We start from the raw sequence: 27,894 nt of genomic DNA on the forward strand, positions 1-27,894 counted from the left end.
GTAAGCAGTAATTCAGACAGAGTTAAAAACAAAACTTAAATAAGCTTCATTATATTTTGTCATTGTTTGAACTGTTATTTTTATTAGAAAGTTTTAATTCTTTGTACTAATAAAGGAAAAATATTAAAAATGTTATATTAACAAAAATTTATTTATTTTTTTAATGTTTATTTTTGACAGAGAGAGAGAGAGAGAGAGAGAGAGAGAGAGAGAGAGACACAGAGCATGAGTTCAGGAGGGGCAGAGAGAGAGAGGGAGACACAGAATCCAAAGCAGGCTCCAGGCTCTGAGCTGTCAGCACAGAGCCCAACGCGGGGCTCAAATTCACAGACCGCAAGATCATGACCTGAGCCGAAGTCAGATGCTCAACTGACTGAGCCACCCAGGCACTCCTATATTAACAAAATTTAAAAAGCAAATGTCAAAGTATATTAACAGAAGACTAAAACAAATCTACTGAAAGACTTCATTTGAAGAAAATCATTTCCACAATAAAACATATATGATAAAGTCATTATATGAAATTTCTAATTTCTTGGGAAATAATAGCTATTTCTATTGAAAAGACAAATTAGGTCAGACATAATCCCACTCTTTCAATTATTTTAAATACTTTACATTATTTTATAAGTGATTTTGATACTGCTATAATCAAGATGTTTTTTACTTGAATGTTATTTGTCCACACTTCTCTGAAGTATTCATAATTCTAATTTTTAAAAGCTGCATAATATTTGATTAATTTCAAAATATTCACTAATTTTTGGGCACTGAAGTTGTCTCCTTTTTTCATAGGACTACAATGAACATCTTTCTGCATGTAACATTCTGGCTTTCAGTTTTGTATGTGCAAGCCTAGCACACTATCTGGCTCACATAAAGTGGTAAACATTAACTGAATTGAATATAATTTTTACTTTTTTCCAACATTTTTTTTTGTTTGTTTGTTTGTTTGTTTTATTTTTGGGACAGAGAGAGACAGAGCGTGAAGGGGGAGGGGCAGAGAGAGAGGGAGACACAGAATCAGAAACAGGCTCCAGGCTCCGAGCCATCAGCCCAGAGCCTGACACGGGGCTCGAACTCACGGACCGCGAGATCGTGACCTGGCTGAAGTCGGACGCTTAACCGACTGCGCCACCCAGGCACCCCTAATTTTTACTTAAGTTTATTTCTTTTTGAGAGAGAGAGAGAGAGAGAGAGAGAGAGAGAGAGCACGTGTGTGTACACGCACAAGCAGGGAAGGTGCAGAGGTAGACAGAGGGAGAGAGAAAATCCCAAGCAGGTCCTATGCTGTCAGTGCAGAGCCCAACCTGGAGCTTGATCTCACGAACTGGAAGATCATGACGACCTGAGCCAAAATCAAGAGTTGGATACTTAACTGACTGAGCCACCCAAGCACATCTATAATTTTTACTTAAAAAAATTTTTTTTGTTAGAATAATTTCCTGAGAGTAGAATTAATGAATCAAAGAGTATGAACTTCCTTATGGTTCTTACAATATACTTTTCCCCAAAATAATGTCATTTGTGACCCACAAGAAAAGGTAAGCGTGCTCATTCACTGCAGTCTTTCTCAGCATTAGCTTTTATCATTTAAAAAATGTGATACTTTACTACACTTAATTTGATCTCATAAAGTGCTTTACCTTGCAGAGAAATAATAATCGTGAAGGTATAAGGTCTTTATTACCATTTCATCATTTACCAAAGCACAAAGAACTGTAAAACTACTCATTCTAAATCTGGAAACTCAATTATCAATATGCAAATATTCTTTAAATGAATTTATTTCAAAGTTCAATTCATAGTTGGAGTATGGCATAGCTTCACATTTCAGTAAACTTTGGTTGAGGTCCTAATCTAAAAACCAAGTTTGGCAATGTAACAGCCAGATATAATGGTATTTTGTCCCAAAGAGCAGTTAATTCTGTTCTACGTTGAGAGGGTTTCTTTCAGAACAGAAAACAACTGAAAAGTACTTTCACCAAGCAAATAACATAAGTTCTTTCCCTCTACATCTTGAAAATAACCTATTTTGGGTAATTTTACATCACCTCCTCTCCTCCATAACAATTTAAAATCTCATACTTGTATTTGATTAGAATGAGGGTATCTATTATAAACATTTTTATTATTTGTCTTTGACTACTTGCCATGTTTAAAATTGGTTAGTTGCATATTTTTGCCACAACTGGCTGATTATGCTTTCCTGTCAATTTTTATCTGAGTATAAAGTAATAGCCAGAAAACTTGCTATAAGTCCCAGTAAAATTCTTTTTCACTAGCTGGGGTAGAATAAGTTCATCGCTTTAAAATGAGCACTTACTAAGATGGATAAGGCACTGTGCTAGATGTCTAGGAATGATTCACAGATGACTAAGACATGATTCCTGTCCTCAAAGAACTTACAATCTAGTAGGGAAAGACAGACATGCAAACAAATAGGTAATACAAAGCAGAAGTGCTAGCTGTTAAAACAGAGGTACAAACAAAGTTCTACAGGAACACAGGATGGTGAGATTAATTCTGGTTGGGGTGATCTGGAAGGCTGAGCCAGAAGAAAAGTAGTAGAAAACTCTGCCCCTTAGAAAATGCAGCAGTGTTACAGCCCAGCTGGGTTAGGGTCGAAGCCCCACTCCCCACAGAAGGTTTTCCTAAAGGAGATGGAGCCAGGGCCCTAATCCAGTTAGGTAGGTTATTCGCTGATTTCAATTATGAATGCCAACACTTTCTTTCCCTGGTGCAGATAAATGTGATTTCATGAATATCTTACTTTATTTTTAAAAATGAAATTTAACAATGTATTAAGTAACTTACATAAAAATGTAAGATATTTTGGCTTTCATCATCAGAATAGCCTCAGGTGGTACCCTGATCATAGAGGACCAAGCCAAAACAAAACAAAAAAAGACACCACTTCAGCAGGTTTATAGGCGGTGGGTACTCCAATACATGTTTTGCTATTGATACACTGAGAGGAAAGATGCAGAGACAATTCCAGAGAATTGGTATCATACTATCCCATATTTTGTTGATTTTAATTTTTAAATTTTTACTTTTAATTTTTAAAAATTTAAAATAAACTTTAGAAAAGGCTAATAAGACAACAGGTTTTTTTTTTGTGTCATGTCATGACTTCAAGAACCAGCAGGTACATTGCTAGTTTCTACTGATTTCTTAGAGTAAGTAGGCAAGATAATATAACCAATATATAATATTTAACAGGTACCACACGAGGGGTGAAACAACTACAAAGAAGATAATACAAACATATGTTTCAGTACAAAAGAACATGAAATCAAGTATCATGTACACAGAATCAGAAACATTAAATCTGTAGAGAATTAAAGACAATTCTGGCTGTTTAATTCCACTGCTATCTCATATGTGTCCCTCAAATTTCTCAAATTTGTAGATATAGCATTTTATTCTACCAAATGAATTTAAAAACTCTAAATTCATAACTGCTGCTTATAGATATCCTTAAATAAGCCTCATTTGAGTGAACAGTAGAGAAACAATAATCTCAGTTACATGTACTAAAACATAAAGGAGTGTTTGCAGAAGGCTATGAAACTTAAAATGATTGTCTAAAGTATACCAAGCACTCTCATTTCAATGACTTATTCTATAAATTTTGACAACCTCCTGAAATAAAGAAAGAAAACAGGAAGAAAAGAAGGAAAACACATCCTGACCATCTAAATTAAGGAAGATATCTCATTATAGACTGTCTTTAAATATAAACATACAATTCAAAAAGACTTGCTAAAATTAGCCGAGCAAACCATGAAACAAATACAAAAAGGGTTATAGTATCTCTAATAATATAAAGAAAGCTTAGAACAAATATTAGAAAGACACAATATCCTGATAATATTTGAAAAACACAATCACAAAAATACAAGTTGCTAATAAATATGAAAAAGTATTCATCCATTAAAGAAATGCAAATTAAAATAATAAAATAGTATTTTAAAATATGAAATTAGTAGATATAAAAATTACAATATTCAATTCTGCACTCAAGTTGTAAAAATCCTTTTTTAAATGTTTGGGTTTTTAAAACAAGATGGTCTGAAGCAAGTAATCAGTGTTTGTGGATGCAGGGGTGAGTTGGGGGGGTCAGGATTGGGGTGAGATGAAACCCTCATACATTGGGGACTATGGCAGTAAGTGCAACTTTTAAACAATCTGTGAAGAGTATCAGGAGATTTCTGTATCTTTTTTTCAAGTTCATACCCTCTGACCAGTAATTCTACTGCTATGAATCTAAGTTTTTAAAATAATCAGAGAAGCAAACAAAGATTTACATATTTATCACAATAATATTTATCAGTTACTTATAATCAGTTACTTACAAAAAGATTAGGAACAATACCAAACATTAGGGAAATGGATCATTTTAGAATGAAATATTATGCAGCCATTAAAAACTGTTACAACTACTACCTGTGACAGAAATGTATAGAATCAAATATCAAGTAAAAAAAGCAGGATCTACAATTTTAATACATACTTAGCTAAAACTATGATTAGAAAGCAGAGATTTTATATCCTGCTGTTTGTTAGTTTTAATATGCGGGAGGGCGCATACCATCTTTACTATTTAGGATTTTCTGTATATGAGATCACATCATCTGCAAACAAATTACTTTTCCTTTCCAAGTTAGATGCCTTTTTGTTCTTTGTCTTGTCTACCTGCTCTGGCTAGAATTTCCAATGCTATGTTGAACAGAAAAGTGTCATCCTGGTCTTATTCCCCATCTTAGAGGAAAAGCTTGCAGTCTTTCACAATTGAGTACGATGCTCGCTAAGTAGAAGGATTTAAAATCGGCACATAAAAAAGAATTGTTTCCATACTCTAATAATGAACTATGTGAAAACAAAATTATCAAATTGACTCCACTTATGACAGCATCACAAAAAGAGTAAATTACTTAGGAATTGACCACGTAAGTCAAAGACTCGTACAGTAAAAACTATAAAACACTGCTAAAAGAATTTAAAGAAAACACAGAGAAAACACATCTTGTGGTCATGGATTGAAAGGCTTATTGCTGTTAAGATGTCAATAATACCCAAAATAATCTATAAGTTCAGCACAATCTATATCAAAATTCCAAAGTTTCTGGCTGAAGAAGCATCCATCCTGAAACTCATATGGAATCTCAAGGAAAACCAAGTAGCCAAAATAGTCTTGAAAAAAAAAAAAAAAACAAAGGTGGAATACTCACAATTCCTGATTTCAAAACTTACTACAAAGCTATACAGTAATCAAAACAGTACGGTACTGGCATAAAGACAGATATACAGACTGATGGGACTACAACAGAGAGCCCAGAAATAAACTCTTGCATATATGATCAAATAATTTTTGCACAAGGTGCCAAGACTATTCGAAGGAAAAAGGAAAGTCTTTTCAATAAATAATAATAGGAAAACTGGATATCAACAAACAAATGAAAGAAGTTGAACACTCACCTAAAACCATAAGTAAAAATTAGCTCCGAATGGATCAAAGGACTACATGTAAAACCTAAAATAGTGAAACTCCTAGAAGAAAACATACAACAAAAGCTTCACAATGTTGGATTTGGAAATGATTTCTTAGATATGACACCAAGACAGAGGTGACCAAAAAAAAAAAAAAAAAGACAAACTGACTGGACCTTATGACTATTTAAGAAAAACTGTGCATCAAAAGACAATGTCTACAGAGTAAAAGACCAATCCACAAATGGAAGAAACTGTTTGCAGATCCCATCTGACAAGGGATTAATATTCAGAACATACAGAGAATTCCTAAAACTAAACATAAAACCAACCTGATTCAAAAATGGGCAAGACTTACATAGATATTTCTCCGAGGAAGATAAACAAATACCATATAAGCACAAGAAAAGATGCTCAGTATCATTAATCATTAGATAAATGTAAATCAAAACCCCAAGAAGGTACCACCCATTAGGATGGGTATTATCAAAAATTAAAACCAGCAAGTATTGCCAAGAATGTAAAATAGTACAGCTGCTGTGGAAAACAGTATGGCAGTTCCTCAAAAATTTTAAAAACAGAATTACCGTATGATCCAGCAATTCCACTTCTTCAGCAATTCCAAAAGAATTGAAAGCATGGTCTCAATGAGATATATGTACACCCATATGCATAGCACCATTATTCACAATAGCTGAGAGATGGAAGGAACCTAAGGGTCCCTCAACAGACAAATGAATAAATAATGAAATATTATTCAGCCTTACAAACGAAGGAAATTCTGAAAAGGCTACAACATAAATGAACCATGCAAACATCATGCTAAGTGAAATAAGTCAGTCACAAAAAGACAAATACTGTATGATTCTGGTTATACTGAGGTACTTTGAGTACTCAAAACCATAGAGACTGAAACGAAGATGATAGTTGCCAGGAGCTGGGAAGAAGGAGGAATGGGGAGTTGCTGTTTAATGGGTACAGAGTTTCAGTTCTGTAAGATGGAATAAGTTCTATAGATGGATGATTGTACATACAACACGGTGAATGTATTCAATGCCACTGAACTTTTATACTTAAAAATGATTAGGGTGGAAAATTTTACATTAAGCATATTTTACCACAATTTTAAAAAATTCATTAATTCTATGGTGCAAAAAGAACAGGGAAATACTTTATAAGAATATATGTCAAAGAAGTAAGCTGGCTATTATTTGGTAATGAAAACAGAATGATTATTATGATTTTCTATTTTATACCATTTAGCATTTTCCAAATTTTAAAATAATGTGCAGGGGTTTTTGTATAAGAAAAAATGAACTGAATTTTAAAAAGAGGCCTCATGATTAATTACTTATGTGAGGTTAAAAGGTTTTCAAAAGAGGCACCTGAGTGGCTCTGAGGCTGTGTCTGACTTCAGCTCAGGTCATAATCTCATGGTTCCTGGGTCCGAGCCCTGCATTGGACTGGCTGCTGTCAGAGCAGAACCGGCTTTGGATCCTCTGTCCTGCTCTTTCTGCCCCTCCCCCACTTGTGCACAAACTCTCAAAAATAAATAAACACTAAAAAAGAATAGAAAATAAAAGGTTTTCAAAAGAAATTTCTAAAATAGTGACAAAAACTATTTTTTTAAAGTTTACTTTGAGAGAGAGAGAGAGAGAGAGAGAGAGAGAGCGAGCATGCATGCGCACATGAGAACAGGGGAGGGGCAGAGAGAGACAGACAGACAGAGAATCCCAAGCAGGGAGCTCAATATGGGGCCTGATCTCATGAACCACAAGATCATGACCTAAGCCGAAATCAACAGTGAGACACTTAACTGACTAAGCCAGCCAGGTGCCCCTGACAAAAATTATCATTAAACAATATTTCCTAAGATATATTTTCTCCAAAGTCAGTAATTTATGAATATACATTAGGAATTCACCTTGATTTTAATAACTATCTCTAAGACATGGCAAAGGTTTTCTAAAGTTGTTTATTCTTTTTTTTGTTTCAACGTTTATTTATTTTTGGGACAGAGAGAGACAGAGCATGAACGGGGGAGGGGCAGAGAGAGAGGGAGACACAGAATCGGAAACAGGCTCCAGGCTCTGAGCCATCAGCCCAGAGCCTGACGCGGGGCTCGAACTCACGGACCGCGAGATCGTGACCTGGCTGAAGTCGGACGCTTAACCGACTGCGCCACCCAGGCGCCCCTAAAGTTGTTTATTCTTTACGATACTGAAGCATACTTTTTAGTATTATTTTTACTGCTTCCTACTTTTGAGACTTTTCATACAAAATTCACATGTCAAGTTTTAACCAATTTTTTTTTTAGGTTTATTTATTTATTTACAGAGACAGAGAGTGCAAGCAGGGAAAGGGCAAAGAGAGATGGAGAGAGAGAATTCCACACAGGTCCCTACTGTCAGCATAGAGCCCAGGGCTCAATCTCAGGAACCGTGAGATCATGACTTGAGCTGAAATCGAGAGTTGGACACTTAACCAACTGAGCCACCCAGGCTTCCCTTAACCAATTTTTGAGTTAAAGTTTATAAAATAAACATAGGGGCGCCTGGGTGGCTCAGTCAGTTAAGCGTCCGACTTCGGCTCAGGTCACGATCTCATGGCTTGTGAGTCTGACCCCTGCGACGGGCTCTGTGCTGACAGCTCAGAGCCTGGAGCCTCTTCAGATTCTGTGTCTTTCTCTCTCTCTCTCTCTCTCTCTCTCTCTGCCCCTCCCCTGCTCACACTCTGTCTCCCTCTGTCTCTCAAAAATAAATAAACATTAAAAAAAAATTCATAAAATAATAAACATGTTAGTCATGGCTTTAAAATCTTCATGTTAACAATTCAATATACTCATGCAAAAAGTATTTCTTAAAATCTTTCATAGACAAAATTATCTTCTTTGCTAGAGTATTCAAAGTATCTGGCCAAAACTATAGTTCATGGAAAACTATAGTTCATGGATATCATTTTTCATCTTTCGATATTGTAAGTATTTTCTCTTAAAAATATTATACAACTCACTTCATTCTCTCTTTCTCTCCCTACATTTTCTTTTTAACCACTTATCTCTTCAGACTTATAAGGTCTAACTAAAAGAGAAAATGTATAGGCACTACAATTATTAACAAGAAAATCCATTCTTGTAAATATTTAATTTATGTCAAAAAATATATGAAAGTATCTGCCCTGATGGTAGTTATACCAAATACCTAGAATAACATTTCAATGGCTTTAAAAATGTCTTCAATATCAATGTAAAAACATTATTTCATTCGAACATATACAGCAAAATGGTTAAACATGATATGTTTTTTTTTTCTTAATAAAATTACTTTATTTAGTTAGTATCTTTCTTTTTTGTTGTTGTTTTTTAAGTTTATTTATGTATTTTTTAGTAATCGCTACGCCCAACATGGGGCTCAAATTCACGACCCCGAGATCAAGAGTCACTTGCTCTTCTGACTGAGCCAGCCAGGTATCCTTAGTATGCTTCTTTTACAAAACTCTTCAAACTCTAGCTGAAAATACTGTGAAACCTATTATTTATTAAATAGAACACATCCTGATATGAATTTTACCTATTACATGAACATATAATTTCACATTAAATATCTGCTATCGTCCACAAAGAATTCACTCAATTTTTACTAAATTTAACCAAGGAATATTACATGCTACTGAATGTTTTATAAAAAGTATCCTCTTATCGTCCACATACACAGTCATTCAGCAAAACTGCTCCCCATGACACTCAAACTAGTCAACTATTTGTTAGTAACCTTTGATGCAATTTATAGATTTCTCCTAATTGGATGGAACAAACTATTGGTAGACTAAATATGCTAAAAGAGTACTAACAAAAAAGACATATACAATTGTTTAACAAAATAAAAGCTGTATTTGGATATTTCTGCCAGATACTACAGAGCTTCTTCAGCAATAATCTATAATCACCAAGATAAATCTGAAATTATATTCAGTAATTGTTCTTTTAAAACAAACAACTGAAAATGCTTAATGAAACAGGAATAGATCTTACCAATGCAGGCCACTGAATTTGTTTGCTCTTTGATCCCTGAGTCTGGCTAGGGTCGATCCTTCTGGCCCAGATTAAGTGGTATTCCACCAAGAAAGTTGAAAAATCTTCATAAACTTTAACCCACTCTCGTTTATCCCATTCAAGATCATCAAATTCCACATACACCTATAGAAAAAAAAACATAAAACTCCCTAAGTTTGTGGATACAGAGTATGATATTTTAAAATATAAGCCATGAAGTTGAATTAAGAAAGACATCAACACATTCATTATTTGAATTAACATTTCTCTTAAAATCATTATTTAACGAATTTTCATTAACCTCATTAGAACTCCCTACTTATTGTATATCAAGAAGTTTATTAAGAAAAGCAAATTACACAATATTAATCAGTCCAGACTGGCATCTACTAAAGACATATGAAAAGACTGTGGATACTGACGATTCTAGAAGCAGAGGTTGGGAAATAATAAATATTTTAGGCTTTGCAAATCATATGGTTGGTCTCTGTCACACCTACTTACCTCTGATTTTATAAGTACAAAAGAAGCCATAAATAATATGTAAACAAATGACTTTGGCTTTGTTCCAATAAAACATTACTTAAAAAGACAAGCAGCAGGGCAAGGATGGCTCAACATACGACAATCTATCAGTGTACTATACATTATCAGAATGAAGGAAAAATACTACATGATCATCTTGCTTGACACAGAAAAAGCATTTGACAAGCTTAATACTCTTGCATAATAAAAATACTCCAACTAGGAACAGAAAAAAACTACTCCAACACAATGATGGTAATATTGAAAAACCTACAACTAACAGCATACTGAATGGTGAAAGCCTGAAAGGTTTTCCTCTAAAATAGAAACATGAATGTTTGTATTTGGAAAACCAAAGCAGACTCTTTACACTCATTCATTCAACTCTTTCTTCTCCCATTTTCATCCTTTTTCCATTCACTACCTAAGAAGATCTCTTCATAGAGCTGTCTTCTCTACCACATTATGAGTTTTGTTGGAGGCATTCTTGGTCTTACCCTTCTTCCACCCATCTTCTGCTCCCTTATATGTGAAGTGTTTCACTTCCTCCTCGTTTAAATCCTGTTTGTTCTTCAGACCTCACCCAAGTTCTTCCGGAATGTTTATAACCCCCACTTTGACTCAAACTTACTTTTGAACTCCTACAAGCACTTATTTTTCATATAGTTTATATTAGTGTATAATCAAATTCTGCCCTATATTCAAATAAAATGAGATTATTATTATATTATGGGTGCAAACTCACTGAGGGTTCAGCTGTTACAGTGCCCAGAACAGCGCTGCATACATGTGAAGTACTTAATAATATTAAATATCTCCTGACTCTTGCAATCATTGACTTTTAAACATGGACACAAACTGGTGTATGTTTGATTTTGAGGTCTTTGTGTTGCTGCTCATTAGGAAGCTAGTTAGACATGCTTACCTGTTAGAACTGGGAAAAAGGAATACTGTTCAAGGAATTAACATCTATTCCTAGTTATCTATGCCAAGTCAGAGCAGGAGCCCAACAAGAAAGAAGCCAACAAAACTGGTGGCTTCTTCTAAAAACACATCCTAAGGGGTTGAGCTGAGGTCCACCTGGTGCTATGCAGAAGTTTTAAACTATATACCAATATCTCTATTACCTGAAATCTTGCAAGAGTCTTGTAATTAATTACTGAATTGTGGTATAAATGAGTTCTTGGAAACTACAGAAAATTGGGGCGCCTGAGTGGCTCAATCAGTTAAGCATCTGACTCTTGATACTGGCTCAGGTTGAGATCTCAAGGTTATGGGATTGAGACCTGCACTGTGCTCCATACTGACAATGCAGAGCCTGCTTGGGATTCTCTCTCTCTCTGCCCCTCCCCCTCTTGTTCTCTCTCTCTCAAATAAATAAACATTAAAAAAACATTGCCAAAAACTACAGAAAACTGAAGCAGAAACAATGCTCAGGGAAACCTGAGTAGTATCTTTGCTTTCCCACATGGGCAATAATATGGTCTTGTTGACAAAATATTTCCATCAAAAACCTAAAGAGCCATGGTTTTAAACATTTCCATATCTAAAGGGCATAAATTCAATGTAAATTCTTCCAGATGCAAAGTCTTTGATATAAAATTAAAATTTTCAGCATGGAGTGAACTTTCTAAACTCATAGTTTATCTTGCATGGACAGTATCACAGACTTTTGGGAATCTGCTAGGACCCTGGGGACAAAAGGAAATGAAATTCTTTTCCTCTGCTGTGTAGCAAACTTACCTTCATATTATCAGGACAGTGAAGCGTTTGAATGTCAATACATACATAGATAGACAGACACTAATAAGCTAGCCTATTATTGTTACATGGATTCTGGCAAAATACATGAGACCCCTAGGACTTTATTACTTAAAGCAAAACCTACTTATTACTTAAAGCAAAATACCAGTGTGCTGCTTGTGCTGGCTCCTCATGCCTCCCAAGACCCATGGAAAGGTTGCCAAGCACCAAAGGATGAACACCTGTGCACACAGAGAGTTGTGCCATAGGAGAGGAATGCTGATCGTGTGAGTGTGTGTATGTGTGTGGGGAAGGGGGAGTTCCCCCTTTTATATTTTAATTTTCATTTTGAGAGAGGAGAGTGTTGCATGCATATGTGAAGGGGGAGGGCAGAGAGAGAGGGAGAGGGAGTGAGGGGGAGGGAGGGAGAGGGGGACAGGGAGGGAGAGGGGGAGAAGGAGGGAGGGGGGAGAGAGAGGGAGAGAGAGAGGGAGGGAGGAAGGGGGGAGGGAGGGAGGGAGGGAATCTCAAGCAGGCTCTGTGCTGTCAGTGCAGGGCCCAACATGGGGCTCGAACTTACAAACCTTGAGATCATGAGCTGGAATGAAGAGTCAGAAGCTTAACCAACTGAGCCACCCAGGCATCCCTAAGGAAGAAAAGTTTTTTTAAGTAGGCTTCACACCCAGCATGGAGCCCAATGCAGTGCCCAATGCATGGCTTGGACTCACAACCCTGGGATCAAGTTCTGAGCTGAGATCAAGAGTCTGAGGTTTGACTGATTGAGCCACCCAGGCACTCCCCCACCCCAGCTTTTATAATAAGTAGAAGCAAGCCTGCTGTTGAAGTTATTACCTCACCCTTCATTGCTGCTCACAACTCTAAGAAATGGCCCTGGTAAAGAGTGGTCAGGTTTTTCCATTCTTGGTATATCTCACAAGAACATGCAGGGATGATCAGTGCCCATATTGGATTTTCTGAACCAATGCAGATACGATTTTGTATTTTGGCTAACCAAATAAGTAATCTAGACTCATGATGTATTGGTATGTATGTAGGGTGAGGTTTGGGGAGACAGTTTCTTTCCATCAACCTGCAAACCTAACCTATATAAACACTGTACATACTTGGTTGTTTAATTATATGTTATATGTTTTTAATGTGTACTTTTGAGAGAGAGGGAGAGAGAGTGAGAGTGTGCGTGAGCGGGAGAGGGCCAGAAAGACGGGGACATAGGATCCGAAGCAGGCTTCACATAGTGAACGCAGAGTTCAACGCAGGGCTGGAACTCACAAACTGTGAGATCTGACCTGTGTCGAAATCAAGAGTCAGGGGCTTAGCTGACTGAGCCACCCAGGCACCTCTACTTATATGTTACTTTATATTGACTCCCTCCTCATTCACCTCTATTGGGTCCTTCTGTCTGCTTATTTTCCTGTCTTAATAACTAAAACTACAAGATCCCTGAGGGCAAGGATTAGTTCGCCTTTTTTTTTGCATCTCTAGTACCTAGCATGGTGCCTAACAAACTAAAGTGCTCAGTAAATGTTTCTGACTACCCAGCACCATGTAAAACATATCATGAGTACAATTAAATGGCTAATTTGCAAAAAGGGGGGCGGGGGAGGAAGGAAGGAAAGTTCCTACATGCAATATGAATACAGTTGCTTCATTTACTAATTAATCGCTGCATCCATAATTATGAAGAAAAAGAAAAGGAAAATTTCACTCAGTACACACTTCTGATTGCATATTAGAGCCTATCATTGTGAACACGAAGAATTCAGAAATGAGAGACATACATCAAGAGTTAACAGCTGTGGACATTGTGGTAATTACCATGAGTGAATAGGATGTGAGAAAGAGGCTAAGCAAAATAGTCATTAAAAATAATTACTTCATAATAAATATGTGGTAAATGCAGTTTTTAGCCCAAGATATAAAACAGTGATTTCTAAGAACTGGTCACTAGATAATTAAAACACTGTCACATATCTCTTTTAATACATGTCTTCTACAACAGATCTCAACACACACAAATTCTCAGTTTTATATGTGCACAGTAACAGGCAACAGAAGAAAAGCAGTCAGACTGTCAAAGGGATCACTAGCAAGATGAAAAAAGTATAAGCAGTAGTCATGCGATGCAGTTTCTGCTATATGGCCCATTAAAAATAACGTAACCTTTAAACTTTTCAAACACAAGTATCATCTAAATGAAGAATGTCTCTTTTCTCCTGCATGGGTTGATTGCTTGAACGTGGCAAACAGATTATGGCCCCTTGGTCTGGAGACCTATATTCAACTTACATATATCAAAATAATAGCATATTAAAGCTCAGAGTTATTATTTTTGTCTAAATTGTACTTTCAGCTCTGCCACTTTATTTTAGGGCCTCCAAATAAGCCAAAATCTTTCTGCAAAATTACACACTTAATTTGGGAAATAAAGCAGGAATAGTAAAGATATTTGCTATATAAAACTCTACTAATGTACCAATTTGAAAAAATATTCAGATTGGTATGATGGAACATTTTGGGAATTAAAATTTATCAATAATTATCACAAAATTTTTGAAAGCTCCTAGGAGAATCCCTTATTTTTCTAGAACTATAAGTAAAACAATGACCAATGACTAAGAAAGCTTGTATCCTCTCACAATATGCTCTTTTCACTTATATTTATAAAGAAATTTAAAATTACACTATTGTCACTGTTAAATCAAATGATAAAAGCAAATTTAGTTATTTTTACCTTGGTATCAATATTATCATACCAACGTGGTACATGATGAGCCACACCTTCTTATGCACCTAAAAATAAGCGTGACCTACATGATGTCATGTGAGAACTGTGAAGAGTTCCTAGGATTGGTTCTGCCAAAAGCAACAACCAACCATGTGCTAAAACGTCTAGACTCTAAAGAATCTTTTGTGTTAAAATTAAAAGCACTGAACTATGTATTAGCATTCCTCAAATTATAGTCTACATTATAGAAATGTCATTTCATTTTTTTCTTTTTAAAGTTTATTTATTTTGAGAGAGAGAGAGTGTGTGTGTGTGTGTGTGTGTGTGCGCACAAGTGTGAGAGGGGCAGAGAGAGAGGAAGAGAATCGCAGGCTCCGCACTGTTAGTACAGAACCCAATGCAGGGCTCAATCTTACCAACTGAGCCAGATCAAGAGTTGGATGCTTAACCAACTGAGCCACTCAGGCACCCCAATATAGAAATGTCATTTGTTTGTATATAAATAAACATTAGGGAAACCAAACAAGCTATGAACAATCACGAACTAATAAGTCACAAATGTCTCACTTTATCAGGGGTCGGTCGTCTCAAGGCTTTTAATGATGCCAATGTTCCCTGTGCATTATTGATAAGAGTTTTACACCATGAAATTTCCCCCAATTTATTTGTCCATAAAATCTTCATTATGAGATACCTAACAGAATATTGCTCTATAAAATAGCAATATAAGAAAAAATGGACTAGTTTTTCCAGAAAATTCACCTATCTACAAATCTATATAAAGAATTTGGTGGATAACAAATGTTGGGGGGGTGGGGGGAGATGTCCAAAATCTGGTCATTGCTGCCCAAATACTCAAAAATTTAAAATACGATACAAAATTTATGGGGTTTAGAATATAGTACAGTAAACTCCAAAACTTTTTCACTGAGAACATAAACACTGTCCTATGCTTTCACAAAACCAGAAACATTTAACCATGGCCTAAAGTTCATACATGTTAAAAATCAGATAACCAAATTAAAAAAATAATATGACAGATTAAATTAACTCCTGCTCTAAAAAATAAAGCATATTTATTATAAAAGACAAACTGCAAGTGGATATTTTATATAAAAGTAATCAAAAAGAGAAAATATGATAAATTGACACACTTTAAGTAATGCTATTATGAATGGCTTAGAATCATACTCAAGTTTTACAGGGTTTGGAAAAGATTCTGAAAACTAAATAAAATTAAAATCATTTGTTAAATTAAAACGGTCAAAATTAATAGGCACCAAAGGGTGCCTGGGTGGCTCAGTTGGTTGAGCATCAAAATCTTGGATTTTTTTTTAATGTTTATTTATTTTTGAGAGAGACAGAGACAGAATGTGAGTGGGTTAGGGGCAGAGAGAGAGGGAGACACAGAATCCGAAGCAGGCTCCAGGCTCTGAGCTGTCAGCACAAAGCCCGATGCGGGGCTTGAACTCACGAACTGTGAGATCATGACCTGAGCTGAAGTCGGATGCTCAACTGACTGAGCCACCCAGGCTCCCCTAAACTCTTGGTTTCAACTCAGGTCATGATCTCATGGTTCATGAGTTCGAGCCCCACATCAGGCTGTGTGCTGACAGTGCACAGCCTGCCTGAGATTCTCTCTCTCCCTCTCTCCCTCTGCCCCTCTCCCCGGCTCTCTCTCAAAATAAATAAATGAACTTAAAAAAGAAAAAAAAGATAAAAGGCACCCATATGAACTACCCCAAGCTTAAGCAGAAGTGGTGCATTGAGCAATAATCAACAATTCTAAGAATTATTCTAAAGAAACTAGTTGCTCTTTTTTTTTTAATTGGTTGATCTTAAAAAATAATGAACTAAAAGTTTGAAATTAAACCTGGGAAACATTCTGGTATAATCCAAGGTATAAACAATTTGAAACAATAGAAGTGGCTTCTGAATTAATGATTCTGCCCTAAGATTAAGATTTAAAATTATATTTTCTTGAGGAATTTGAGTCAAGATGGCAGCTTAGGAGGACGCTGGGCTCACCGCGTGTCCTGCTGATCACTTAGATTCCACCTACACCTGCCTAAATAACCCAGAAAACCACCAGAGGATTAGCAGAACGGAGTCGCGGGAGCCAAGCGCAGACGAGAGGCCCACGGAAGAGGGTAGGAAGGGCGGCGAGGTAATGCGCGCTCCACGGACTGGTGGGAGGGAGCCGGGGCGGAGGGGCGGCTCGCCGGCCAAGCAGAGCCCCCGAGTCTGGCTTGCAAAAGCGGAGGGGCCGGGCGGACTGTGTTCCGACAGCAAGCGACTTAGCGTCTGGGAGGACATAAGTTAGCAGCTCTCATCGGAAAGTGGGAAGGCTGGAGGACAAAGGGAGGGAGAGCTGCTGAGCCCCCGGACGACAGAGCTAAGTTTGGCGGGGAACAAAGGCGCTCGCCAGCGCCAACTCCCCCGCCCATCCCCCAGCCAAAATCCTAAAAGGAACCAGTTCCAGCCAGGGAACTTGCTCGCTATGCGCAAACACCCAACTCTGTGGTTCTGCGGAGCCAAACCTCCGGCAGCAGATCTGACTCCCTCCCGCTGCCACAGGGCCCCTCCTGAAGTGGATCACCTAAGGAGAAGCGAGCTAAGCCTGCCCCTCCTGCCCTCGAGCACCTTGCCTACCCACCCCGGCTAATACGCCAGATCCCCAGCATCACAAGCCTGGCAGTGTGCAAGTAGCCCAGACGGGCCACGCCACCCCACAATGAATCCTGCCCCTAGGAGAGGGGAAGAGAAGGCACACACCAGTCTGACTGTGGCCCCAGCGGTGGGCTGGGGGCAGACATCAGGTCTGACTGCGGCCCCGCCCACCAACTCCAGTTATACACCACAGCACAGGGGAAGTGCCCTGCAGGTCATCACCACGCCAGGGACTATCCAAAATGACCAAGCGGAAGATTTCCCCTCAGAAGAATCTCCAGGAAATAACAACAGCTAATGAGCTGATCAAAAAGCATTTAAATAATATAACAGAAAGTGAATTTAGAATAATAGTCATAAAATTAATCGCTGGGCTTGAAAACAGTATAGAGGACAGCAGAGAATCTCTTGCTACAGAGATCAAGGAACTAAGGAACAGTCATGAGGAGCTGAAAAACGCTTTAAATGAAATGCAAAACAAAATGGAAACCACCATGGCTCGGATTGAAGAGGCAGAGGAGAGAATAGGTGAACTAGAAGATAAAGTTATGGAAAAAGAGGAAGCTGAGAAAAAGAGAGATAAAAAAGTCCAGGAGTATGAGGGGAAAATTAGAGAACTAAGTGATACACTAAAAAGAAATAATATACGCATAATTGGTATCCCAGAGGAGGAAGAGAGAGGGAAAGGTGCTGAAGGGGTACTTGAAGAAATAATAGCTGAGAACTTCCCTGAACTGGGGAAGGAAAAAGGCATTGAAATCCAAGAGGCACAGAGAACTCCCTTCAGACGTAACTTGAATCGATCTTCTGCACGACATATCATAGTGAAACTGCCAGAATACAAGGATAAAGAGAAAATTCTGAAAGCAGCAAGGGGTAAACATGCCCTCACATATAAAGGGAGACCTATAAGACTCGTGACTGATCTCTCTTTTGAAACTTGGCAGGTCAGAAAGAATTGGCACGAGATTTTCAGGGTGCTAGACAGAAAAAATATGCAGCCAAGAATCCTTTATCCAGCAAGGCTGTCATTTAGAATAGAAGGAGAGATAAAGGTCTTCCCAAACAAACAAAAACTGAAGGAATTTGTCGCCACTAAGCCAGCCCTACAAGAGATCCTAAGGGGGACCCTGTGAGACAAAGTCCCAGAGACATCACTACAGGCATTAACCATACAGACATCACAATGATTCTAAACCCGTATCTTTCTATAACACTGAATGTAAATGGATTAAATGCGCCAACCAAAAGACATAGGGTATCAGAATGGATAAAAAAACAAGACCCATCTATTTGCTGTCTACAAGAGACTCATTTTAGACCTGAGGACACCTTTAGATTGAGAGTGAGGGGATGGAGAACTATTTATCATGCGACTGGAAGCCAAAAGAAAGCTGGAGTAGCCATACTTATATCAGACAAACTAGACTTTAAATTAAAGGCTGTAACAAGAGATGAAGAAGGACATTATATAATAGTTACAGGGTCTATCTATCCATCAGGAAGAGCTAACAATTATAAATGTCTATGCACCGAATACCGGAGCCCCCAAATATATAAAACAATTACTCATAAACACAAGCAACCTTATTGATAAGAATGTGGTAATTGCAGGGGACTTTAACACCCCACTTACAGAAATGGATAGATCATATAGACACACGGTCAATAAAGAAACAAGGGCCCTGAATGAGACATTGGATGAGATGGACTTGACAGATATATTTAGAACTCTGCATCCCAAAGCAACAGAATATACTTTCTTCTCGAGTGCACATGGAACATTCTCCAAGATAGATCATATACTGGGTCACAAAACAGCCCTTCATAAGTTTACAAGAATTGAAATTATACCATGCATACTTTCAGACCACAAGGCTATGAAGCTTGAAATCAACCACAGGAAAAAGTCTGGAAAACCTCCAAAGCATGGAGGTTAAAGAACACCCTACTAACGAATGAGTGGGTCAACCAGGCAATTAGAGAAGAAATTAAAAAATATATGGAAACAAATGAAAATGAAAATACAACAATCCAAACGCTTTGGGACGCAGCAAAGGCAGTCCTGAGAGGAAAATACATTGCAATCCAGGCCTATCTCAAGAAACAAGAGAAATCCCAAATACAAACTCTAACAGCACACCTAAAGGAACTAGAAGCAGAACAGCAAAGGCAGCCTAAACCCAGCAGAAGAAGAGAAATAATAAAGATCAGAGCAGAAATAAACAATATAGAATCTAAAAAAACTGTAGAGCAGATCAACAAAACCAAGAGTTGGTTTTTTGAAAAAATAAACAAAATTGACAAACCTCTAGCCAGGCTTCTCAAAAAGAAAAGGGAGATGACCCAAATAGATAAAATCATGAATGAAAATGGAATTATTACAACCAATCCCTCAGAGATACAAACAATTATCAGGGAATACTATGAAAAATTATATGCCAACAAATTGGACAACCTGGAAGAAATGGACAAATTCCTGAACACCCACACACTTCCAAAACTCAATCAGGAGGAAATAGAAAGCTTGAACAGACCCATAACCAGCGAAGAAATTGAATCGGTTATCAAAAATCTCCCAACAAATAAGAGTCCAGGACCAGATGGCTTCCCAGGGGAGTTCTACCAGACGTTTAAAGCAGAGATAATACCTATCCTTCTCAAGCTATTCCAAGAAATAGAAAGGGAAGGAAAACTTCCAGACTCATTCTATGAAGCCAGTATTACTTTGATTCCTAAACCAGACAGAGACCCAGTAAAAAAAGAGAACTACAGGCCAATATCCCTGATGAATATGGATGCAAAAATTCTCAATAAGATACTAGCAAATCGAATTCAACGGCATATAAAAAGAATTATTCACCATGATCAAGTGGGATTCATTCCTGGGATGCAGGGCTGGTTCAACATTCGCAAATCAATCAACGTGATACATCACATCAACAAAAAAAAGATAAGAACCATATGATCCTGTCAAACGATGCAGAAAAGGCCTTTGACAAAATCCAGCACCCTTTCTTAATAAAAACCCTTGAGAAAGTCGTGATAGAAGGAACATACTTAAAGATCATAAAAGCCATTTATGAAAAGCCCACAGCTAACATCATCCTCAACGGGGAAAAACGGAAAGCTTTTTCCCTGAGATCAGGAACACGACAGGGATGCCCACTCTCACCGCTGCTGTTCAACATAGTGCTGGAAGTTCTAGCATCAGCAATCAGACAACAAAAGGAAATCAAAGGCATCAAAATTGGCAAAGATGAAGTCAAGCTTTCGCTTTTTGCAGATGACATGATATTATACATGGAAAATCCGATAGACTCCACCAAAAGTCTGCTAGAACTGATACAGGAATTCAGCAAAGTTGCAGGATACAAAATCAATGTACAGAAATCAGTTGCATTCTTATACACTAACAATGAAGCAACAGAAAGACAAATAAAGAAACTGATCCCATTCACAATTGCACCAAGAAGCATAAAATACCTAGGAATAAATCTAACCAAAGATGTAAAGGATCTGTATGCTGAAAACTATAGAAAGCTTATGAAGGAAATTGAAGAAGATATAAAGAAATGGAAAGACATTCCCTGCTCATGGATTGGAAAAATAAATATTGTCAAAATGTCAATACTACCCAAAGCTATCTACACATTCAATGCAATCCTAATCAAAATTGCACCAGCATTCTTCTCGAAACTAGAACAAGCAATCCTAAAATTCATATGGAACCACAAAAGGCCCCGAATAGCCAAAGGAATTTTGAAGAAGAAGCCCAAAGCAGGAGGCATCACAACCCCAGACTTTAGCCTCTACTACAAAGCTGTCATCATCAAGACAGCATGGTATTGGCACCAAAACAGACACATAGACCAATGGAATAGAATAGAAACTCCAGAACTAGACCCACAAACGTATGGCCAACTCATCTTTGACAAAGCAGAAAAGAACATCCAAAGGAAAAAAGACAGCCTCTTTAACAAATGGTGCTGGGAGATCTGGACAGCAACATGCAGAAGGTTGAAACTAGACCACTTTCTCACACCATTCACAAAAATAAACTCAAAATGGATAAAGGACCTAAATGTGAGACAGGAAACCATCAAAACCTTAGAGGAGAAAGCAGGAAAAGACCTCTCTGACCTCAGCCGTAGCAATCTCTTACTCGACACATCCCCAAAGGCAAGGGAATTAAAAGCAAAAGTGAATTACTGGGACCTTATGAAGATAAAAAGCTTCTGCACAGCAAAGGAAACAACCAACAAAACTAAAAGGCAACCAACGCAATGGGAAAAGATATTCGCAAATGACATATCGGACAAAGGGCTAGTATCCAAAATCTATAAAGAGCTCACCAAACTCCACACCCGAAAAACAAATAACCCAGTGAAGAAATGGGCAGAAAACATGAATAGACACTTCTCTAAAGAAGACATCCGGATGGCCAACAGGCACATGAAAAGATGTTCAGCGTCGCTCCTTATCAGGGAAATACAAATCAAAACCACACTCAGGTATCACCTCACGCCAGTCAGAGTGGCCAAAATGAACAAATCAGGAGACTATAGATGCTGGAGAGGATATGGAGAAACGGGAACCCTCTTGCACTGTTGGTGGGAATGCAAATTGGTGCAGCCGCTCTGGAAAGCAGTGTGGAGGTTCCTCAGAAAATTAAAAATAGACCTACCCTATGACCCAACAATAGCACTGCTAGGAATTTATCCAAGGGATACAGGAGTACTGATGCATAGGGCCACTTGTACCCCAATGTTCATAGCAGCACTCTCAACAATAGCCAAATTATGGAAAGAGCCTAAATGTCCATCAACTGATGAATGGATAAAGAAATTGTGGTTTATATACACAATGGAATTCTACGTGGCAATGAGAAAAAATGAAATATGGCCTTTTGTAGCAACGTGGATGGAACTGGAGAGTGTGATGCTAAGTGAAATAAGCCATACAGAGAAAGACAGATACCATATGGTTTCACTCTTATGTGGATCCTGAGAAACTTAACAGGAGCCCATGGGGAAGGGGAAGGAAAAAAAAAAAAAGGTTAGAGTGCGAGAGAGCCAAAGCATAAGAGACTGTTAAAAACTGAGAACAAACTGAGGGTTGATGGGGGGTGGGAGGGAGGAGAGGGTGGGTGATGGGTATTGAGGAGGGCACCTTTTGGGATGAGCACGGGGTGTTGTATGGAAACCAATTTGTCAATAAATTTCATAAAAAAAAATATAATTCTATGAAAGATTAAAAAAATTATATTTTCTTAACATTTTCAGAAGGTGTTAGAGTCTCCTTTAGTTATAAAAATCAACACCATTTGACTTTATGAGTACATGGAGAGCCCCAAAATACAGAAGGGGCCTACACAGCGTAGGTACTATAAATTGGCATATATTTCACAGTTATCTGGTTTCAGGAATGCACGGACCATATTCTTCATTTATCCAGAGGTCACTTACTTACTTATCAGCTGCATAGCCAAAACTTCAGAAGCAAGCACAAACATCTCTGAATAGTCCTAAATAGTAAACATCAAAGATCCAAACACTAGAGTGGAAGATCCCAATCCCATCCATGTCTGTGAAGAGAAAAACCTTTAATAGGCACAAGGCTGCAAACCTTGCAGCAGCAATCTAGAAAAAGCCTCAAAAGATGAAAAGAAGCAAATAGAATAAAGGACAGACATCCTTTGGAGGCTTAAGAAGCATTTACCTTGACCTAGGTCTCATTCTACTTTATGTGGGGCAAGGGAAGGAGGTTAGGGACTAGATATAAAAAGCTGGATTTTTGTTCTACTGGCTGTTTCCATTAAATATAAGGAAGGTAGCTACACACTCTCTGGAAACCATAGCTCCCCATAATTCTCTCTAGAGACCTTAGGGCAATAAGAATTATGTATATTTATGTGTATACACACACACACACACACACACACACACAATGGAGTATTACTCGGCAATCAAAAAGAATGATATCTTATCATTTGCAACTACATGGATGGAAGTAGAGGGTATTATGCTAAGCGAAATTAGTCACAGAAAGACAAATATATGACTTCACTCATATGAGCACTTTAAGACACAGAACAGATGAACACAAAGGAAGGGAAGCAACAATATAAAAACGGAGGGGGACAGAACATAAGAGACTCTTAAATATGGAGAACAAACAGAGGGTTACTAGAGGAGTTGTGGGAGGTGGGGGACGGGCAAAATGGGTAAGGGCCATTAAGGATTCTACCCCTGAAATCATTGTTGCACTATATGCTAACTAACTTGGATGTAAATTTAAAACATTTTTAAAAATAATAACAACAAAAAAGAATTATGTATCTTTAAATAGGTAAGCAGCACCCATCCTTTCTCTGACTCCCAAGTACAGAGGAGGAAAGGTCTTTCAAACATGTTAACAAAGGACATTTATTTGCCATTCACATCATTAATTAGAAATGCTTATCCAAACAAAACTAAAGTTCAACTAAGTAATATTTTTATTGTGATGAAATATATATAACTTAAAACTTGCCATTTCAGGCATTTTTTAACCATACAATTCAGTGATATTACACTCAAAATGTCATAGAACCTACTACAATCTAGACCCAAAACTTTATCATCACAAAGAGAAACTTTTTATCTGTTAAGCAATAAATCCCCTTACCCTCTTCCCCAGTCCTTTGGTAACCTCTAATCTTACTTTCAGATATATGAATTTGCCTATTCTGCATATTTCATATAAATGGAAACATACACTGTTTGTCCCTTTGTGTCTGGAATATTTAACTTAGCAGAATGTTTTCAAGGTTCATCCATGTTATAACATATATCAGAACTTCATTCCTTTTTATGGCTGAATAATATTCTATTACATGTATATGCCACATTTTATTCATTGATCTGCTGATAAACACTTGGGTTGTTTTTACATTTTGGCCGTTATGAATAATGTAGCAGTGAAAACTGGCATATTTCCCTGACTTCCTGTTTTTCAACTATTTGGGGGTATATATCTAAACGTGGAATTGTTGAATCATATGGTAAATTCTATGTTTAACTTTCTGAAGAACCAATAAACTATTCTACACAGTAGCTGCACTACTTTGCACTCCCATCAGCAATCTATGAGAGTTCCAATCTCTCCACATCCTTGCCAACACTTGCTATTTTCTCTTTTTTTTATTTTTTATTATAGTCATCCTAGCAGGTGTAATTTAACCTTTTAATAACTAAATCTTGCATTTTATGTAGTTGTATTAAATTTGTCATGGTGAAATAAAAATATAAGTACAATTCTATAGAGGAATCCAGTATGTATTCACACCAATATATTACTAGAATGATAATCATAACAAGTGAAATTAAAATACATATGATGGCATATAAGTCTAGGTTCTAAAAGTTGTAAAGTCTGGAGATCACAGGGATAATCTTTCATCTCCCAAGGGGCATTCAAACTTATTATTGATAATGGTAATTAAGGCAATACCAGTAACAACAAAAACATCTAACATTTCAACAGTGTTTAATTTTTGCCAGGCACATATAATCATTTGATCATCACACAACCACCTATAAGATAACTAGTATTGTTGATAATGGTAACAAAAATAATACCAATGACTACAATAAAAGAAAAAAACCCAGCTAACATGTGAGTAGTGCCTACTATATGCCAGGTACATGTATTAAGCTATTTGATCATTACATATACCCAGTAAATAGGTATTATTAACAACTTTTCAAAATGTGGAAGCTAAAATATAGAAATTACTTGCCCAAGGCCAAGCAACTAATAAATGATGGAGTCAATGAAAACACTGAAATAGCTCATAAGAGGCCTAACAGTCATAGCAGCATAGTCCCCAAAGCATATACACAGCATACGATAAATTACTGAATATAAAGTTTGAATAGGTGATTCCTTTTCGGCTTAAAGGTCGAAGACCACACACTTAAAATGGCCCTGAGATTTTCCACACTGAGTCTGTAAGTTAGATTCTTGGGGGGGGGGGGGGGGGGGGGTAAGGGCAAAAATGGGAAGTGATGGTCATATGAAGATATAAGCAGCAAAATTAAAAAGAGAGACTAAATTTTGATTTCAATATCCATAATGTGAACTCCTTTCTATGAATCACTTGCCTAATAACTTTTTACAAGACTACTTGGTGAACAATAAGATGTATCAAGAATTACAAACTATTCAAAGATGTTTAAGTTTCAATTACCTTCTTTACATCTAATGAAAAGAATTATATTCCTGACCTGTCACCAAAGTTCCTATTTTATTACAAAATCAATATATATATATACACATATATATGGATATATATATGTGTATATATATATATACCCATATATATACACATATATATGGATATGTATGTGTATATATATCCATATATATATACACACTGCTATCTTTTGAATAAATTATATATAGTATTTAATGTAATATCATTGATGATGATGATTGTCTTATTCGGCTTGGGCAGTCATAACAAAACATTATATATTGGGTTGGCTTAAACAAGAGAAATTTATTTTCTCAGAGTTTCAGAAGCTGTCTGAATTCAAGGTGCCAGCGTGGTGGGTTCATGGAGAGGACTTTCTCCTTAGGTTGCAGACAAGTTGTCTTCTCAGTTTGTGCTCACATAACCTTTTCTTCTTGGAAGTGGGGAGAGAGAGAAGCTCTCTGCTGTCTCTTATTAAGGCACTAATTCAATCATGAGAGGCCCTCCCTCCTAACCCTAATTATCTCCCAAACACCCATCCCAGATACCATCACAATGGGGGTTAGAATTTTGTAATACGAAATACTGAGTCCATAACAACAGTAATGGCAGCATAAACTGTCATTGGGAGTACTTACAATGTGTCAGGCAAGGTTTTACAGAAGGGAATACTAAGGCATAGAGAAATTAAGCAACTTAACAGCTTTTGGGCAATTATGTAAATAATGATATACACATGAAAACACCTAAGTTTAGACTTCTCTTTTTTCAGTAGCACCACCTAACAAACTAAGAACTGCTGAATGGCTCAGGAGGAGGAAAACCATCAAGTTCAGTTCTTTCTTAGCATAAGGTGGCTTGACAGACAAAACAGTAATTTCTAGACATTTGAAAAAGTGAAGGAGTGAAGCAGCCTGACCAAACAAGAAGGAAAGAGCCTTCCAGAATCTCAAATTCTGAGAATGCTTTTAAAGCACGGGAGTAAAATCAATAAATAGAGCTTTTCTATATAAGAAAAAAGGGATACCTGGGGACTAGTTTACAAATCTGAAGGCATGAGGATGCAACGAAAAGAGTTTAAAGGAGTGGGACAGCAACCAAAAAACAATCTGAGGAAAAAAAAATCCAAGTTAAATGCAAAGTCCTGAATATTACAAATGCTTGTTAATAAATCCCCAACATAATTTATTTAGAAAAAATCTCAAATTCTGATTTTGATCTTTTGAGGCATGATTAGAGATTATGCTAAGGATATATTGTTTCTACAGAAAAGAGGTCAAATGCATAAGCTCCCATAATGTAAATATAATTCCAATTCCTAGGAGCATTAAAAAAAAAATTTTAATGTTTATTTATTTTTGAGAAAGAGAGAGAACAGAATGTAAGCGGGGGAGAGGCTGAGAGAGAGGGAGACACAGAATCCGAAGCAGGCTCCAGGCTCCGAGCTGTCAGCACAGAGCCTGATGCAGAGCTTGAACTCACAAACTATAAGATCATGACCTGAGCTGAAGTTGGACACTTAACTGACTGAGCCACCCAGGCACCCCAAACCTTTTTTTTCTTCTTTATTTCCCTTTCTTTTCCTTCTCTCTTCCTTTCTTTCTTTTCTTTTTAATTTTTAATGTTTATTTATTTTTGAGAGAGAGAGACAGCATGAGCAAGGGAGGGGCAAAGAAAGGGAGGGACACACAGAATCCAAAGCAGGCTGCAGATTCTGAGCTGTCAGCACAGAGCCCCATGTGGAGCTCGAACCCATCGACTGTAAGATCATGACCTGAGCTGAAGGTGGACACTTAACTGACTGAGCCACCCAGACGCCCCTATAAAGTCTCATATGCTTTTTAGGGTAAAAGATAGAAGAATGAAATAGCAATCTCAAATGTAGGCCACCTCCTAGTATGTTGGTAGGGCAAAAATTTCTATAATTATACCACATTATCATGGCACAGGTTGATTCCAGGATTTTTTCCTTGAGAGAAAGGAAGGAAAAACCCCAGTTAGGGAGTCCTCTGACATATCCGCTTTCAGCTTTCCCTCCTTTTTGCTTTTAAAAGGAAAATGTGGGAATAGAGGTAAGGGTGAGGAAAGACATATAAAATCACTGAACAATAAATAAAAACACTGAAAACTAAGATTAAATATACATATACTATTCACTCCCTAAATGCCATATAATTGTTAATGAAGCAGCTTTGGTGGGAAGAGAATATATTAACAGAGAAGCAGGACATAAATCTTGGGTCCCAGAAAGTTTAGAATATGGAACCCTATCTCTAAGCTTGCAAATGTTCTATTTCCAGGGAGCTCTTAGAATGTATATCAATTTTTCCATGAGAAATTAATGGTGACTTTTCATAATAGGCACAAGGGGGCACTGAAGCACAAAGTATTAAGTATGTCTTCTAATATACCTCAGGACTTACC

At 37.2% G+C, this 27,894-nt stretch overlaps 1 protein-coding gene across 1 annotated transcript in view; it reads right to left on the reverse strand.

Moving 5' to 3' along the window:
- The window catches only part of JMJD1C (jumonji domain containing 1C), a 267,626-nt gene that overhangs the window by 184,580 nt on the left and 55,152 nt on the right, over positions 1-27,894 (reverse strand). The window contains 1 exon segment of the mRNA XM_043596445.1: positions 9,527-9,691. Within this exon segment, the coding sequence (XP_043452380.1) occupies positions 9,527-9,691 (165 nt within the window).

Source organism: Prionailurus bengalensis, chromosome D2, assembly GCF_016509475.1.
Source record: "Prionailurus bengalensis isolate Pbe53 chromosome D2, Fcat_Pben_1.1_paternal_pri, whole genome shotgun sequence".
Classification (NCBI taxonomy): Eukaryota; Metazoa; Chordata; class Mammalia; order Carnivora; family Felidae; genus Prionailurus; species Prionailurus bengalensis.